This window comes from Equus przewalskii, chromosome 1 (genome assembly GCF_037783145.1).
Source record: "Equus przewalskii isolate Varuska chromosome 1, EquPr2, whole genome shotgun sequence".
In the NCBI taxonomy this organism is placed as follows: Eukaryota; Metazoa; Chordata; class Mammalia; order Perissodactyla; family Equidae; genus Equus; species Equus przewalskii.
Window position 1 is genome coordinate 155,901,279 of NC_091831.1, and position 3,451 is coordinate 155,904,729.

At 37.8% G+C, this 3,451-nt stretch overlaps 1 protein-coding gene across 1 annotated transcript; it reads right to left on the reverse strand.

Annotated features, from left to right (window-relative positions):
- Positions 1-371: 371 nt before the first annotated feature.
- LOC103562449 (olfactory receptor 4F6-like) lies at positions 372-1,310 on the reverse strand. The gene has a single exon (XM_008537488.1). The coding sequence runs from the start codon at positions 1,308-1,310 to the stop codon at positions 372-374; it is 939 nt and encodes a 312-aa protein (XP_008535710.1).
- Positions 1,311-3,451: the final 2,141 nt, after the last annotated feature.

A 3,451-nucleotide genomic window follows, 5' to 3' on the forward strand; every position in this document is an offset into this window, starting at 1 on the left:
CTGAGATCCTCCTTTTAGGAACACTAACAGGTCTTGGCACACCCTCAACTACTGGGAGCTATTAAAAATAAAATAAGCTGCTTGGACAATTACAAAGGCTTGAGAGACAAACAAGAGCTAGAGCAGGATTGAACGGTAAGGTTCATCTCCTACAAGAGGCCACTCATTCAAGACTGGGATAGATAGCTGTTTTATCTAATGCATAGGAACCAACACAGAGTCAAACAAAATGAAGAAGCAAAGGAATATGTTCCAAATGAGAGAACAAAATAAAACCTTAGTAAGATGGTCCCGTCTTCATGAGAATTGGCTATTAGGGCCAGAAAATTTATTAATAGTCACTTGGAAACTTTTTGTTTCAATAAACACATTTAGTGATTTTTTCTAAAACCCATAAGCTGAGTGAACACTCTCCTTATTGCCTTCTGCATCTCTCTGTTCCTGAATGTGTAAATGACTGGATTTAGAAAAGGAGTTAAAACTGCATCAAATATGGCTAGAAATTTATCCAGATGTGTTGAAGGAGAGGGCCACATATAGAAAAAAATCAATGGACCAAAGAATAAAACCACCACAATAATATGAGCTGATAGAGTGGAAAAAGCCTTGGATAAACCACCTGAGGAGTTTTTCTGAAGAGTGGCCAGAATATAGACATAAGAGAGGATGAGCAAGAAGAAAGCACCCAAGGAAATGAACCCACTATTAGCAGTGACCATGAACTCCAGCCTGTAGGTATCTGTGCAAGCAAGTTTGATGAGCTGAGGTATATCACAGTAAAAGCTATCTAATACATTAGGGCCACAGAAAGGCAAGTTTACCACAAAACCTAATTGAGTCAATGAATGAATGAAACCAATGGTCCAGGCAACCACTAAAATCAAAATGCACATTTGTGGGCTCATTATGGTCTGGTAATGGAGAGGCTTACATATGGCCACATATCTGTCAAAGGCCATAGTGATGAGCAGCACCATCTCAGTGCCTCCAACAGCATGGCTAAAGAAGATCTGAGCTATACAGCCCCCAAAAGAAATGACTTTCTGCTTCCTGAAAAGATCACAAATCATCTTGGGTGCTGCAATTGAGCAAAATATCAGGTCTATGATGGAGAGATTGGCTAATAGAAAATACATGGGGGAGTGTAAATAAGGGTCAGAAGTCACAGTGACAACTATGAGGAGGTTTCCCATCAAACTAGACATATAGAAAAGAGAAGAAAAGAAAAAAAGAAAAAGCTGGATCTCCCAGGAATTGGAGAGTCCCAGGAAGACAAACTCAGACACCACAGAGTGGTTGGCTCCATTCATCAGCTCGTTCAGTAGGTTCAATCTCCTGTTACCTAAAGGAAGAAAATGACACAATTCAAATTAATACTATTATATTGATACCCTCTGTTAAAAAGTATATGAATTTTGGAAGTCAAGTATTACCTGAGCATTTCACAAAAATTAAATAACACCATTTTGGCTACTATTACTATAGTTACACATGAAAGTAGCTGAGTTGCCCAGTAGCCTTGCTAACACAAGGAATGGTGAGTGATCCAGTGGACTGGTACCCATGGGTGCACCTAATGAAACCACAGAAAAAGGGCATTCAATGTTAAATTGTTTTACCAGTATGATCAACGTCAACCATCCTCTCCTTGGAGGAGTAATAACTAGTGACATATACTAGACAGGCAAAAGATGACAATTGCATGACAAAGAGCCTTATAAGATCCTGTGACTCTGATTATGTTGCTCAAGCCAGAAATTATCCTTCTTTTTTTATACTTCCTAAAATATGGTTAACTTTAATATCCAGATCAAATATCACCTCATCTGTCTAACATTCCTCAAGACCCACCTATACATCCACATTTACTTACTATATTTAGAGTTAGTCATGTGACTATTTCCTCCATAGGATTATACACTACTCAAGGTTATAATTCATCATGCTTTTCAATTTTTATCCCCATAAAGTAATTTGCAGATATTAAGTGGTGAACAAAAAGACTTTTGAGTAAAGGAATGATTGGACCAAAGTAGTTCCCATCTAGTGACTCGTTCCATTCAACAAATATTCATCAAACACCTGCTTTGCTCCAGGAAGAGTCCAAGCACTAGGGATATAGCCAAGAACAAAATAGACAGAAGCCCCTATCCTCATGCAGTTGCATTTTGTCAGAGAAAGAAAGAAAATTTAAAAATAAATACTCAAAAAGATATATAGGGTGTTAGGTGATAATTCCATAATGGAGAAAAATTAAGCAGGGAAGGGAAATAAGGCAGTATGGGGATAAATTTTATAAAATACAATTGATGGGAAATTTCTTGCTGATAAGTTGACTGATTAGAAAGCTAAAGAAGGTGAATGAGCAAACCATGAAGGTAGTTGGAGGAAGAATATTCCAGGCAGGGAGAACAGCAAAAGTAAAACCCTTGGGTTGTGAGCTCACTTAGTGTGTTTAAGGAACTACAAGGACGTCATTGAGGCTAAACCTGAGTATGTGGGGAAAAGGTTAGGGGTGGGGAGTATAGGAGGGCCTTAAAAACTATTCTAAGGATGTTCGTTATTATTTTGAATGAGATAAGCAGCTGGACTTTGAACAGGGGAACAAAATCTAGCTTACACTGTTAGGGGATCACTCTGGCTGCTGCATGGTGAGTAAACTTCAGGAGCCTCAAGGATAGAAACAAGGAGATTATTAGAAACTATTGCAATAATCCAAGCAAAGACGATGATGACTTTAATCAATGAGGAAGGTAGAGGTAGTGAGGTGGGGGTTATATTCTGGATATATTGAGATGATGCGTGTTGAAATTCCAGGGCTATAAATAACCCTGGCCATTTGGAGATTGGTAAATAGTACACCTCATTGCAGAGGGTTCATATTAAGAAAAATTAAAAAATTCAAAACCTACAAATTTATGGAAGGCACTAATAGAGTAAATATACATTTAGTCACCAAATTTAGTAAGGACTCTATAATAAAGAGGCATCTGAAGCTTGAAGAAGGGAGTCTGAAGGAAGAAAAAGTAATCCCTTACACTGCAGGTGGAAAGCTATGAAACTCAATAGCACAAATAGTGGTACAGGCTGATAATGTTGTCACAACCCAGTGGGAATTTTTGAGTGAAGAGGACAAAATATTCTCTGTTTATTTTTTTTTTAGAATCTAAGTCATTTACCCCTCTTTATAATGTAACCAAATTATCAACCCCAAAATGCAAATAAAGAGTAAAATACTGGAGCAACAGAAAGATCAGTTTCTACTTCCAGCCAGAAAAATCTCAACTTAGTTATTGTCAGGACTGCATGTGCCCAAAAGACAAAACGTCACCCTGCTATGGTTGGCTACATTGGCCAGCTAACCAAGGGCAGACCAGATTGCACTTTAACAAAGATTCAGATATAGTTCATAAAGAATGTATTAGCCACTTATACTACAATGAATTGCAAA

Excerpts from the sequence above, each read along its gene's own strand:
- LOC103562449 (XM_008537488.1), bottom strand. The coding sequence starts at position 1,310 with ATGAATGGAGCCAACCACTCTGTGGTGTCTGAGTTTGTCTTCCTGGGA.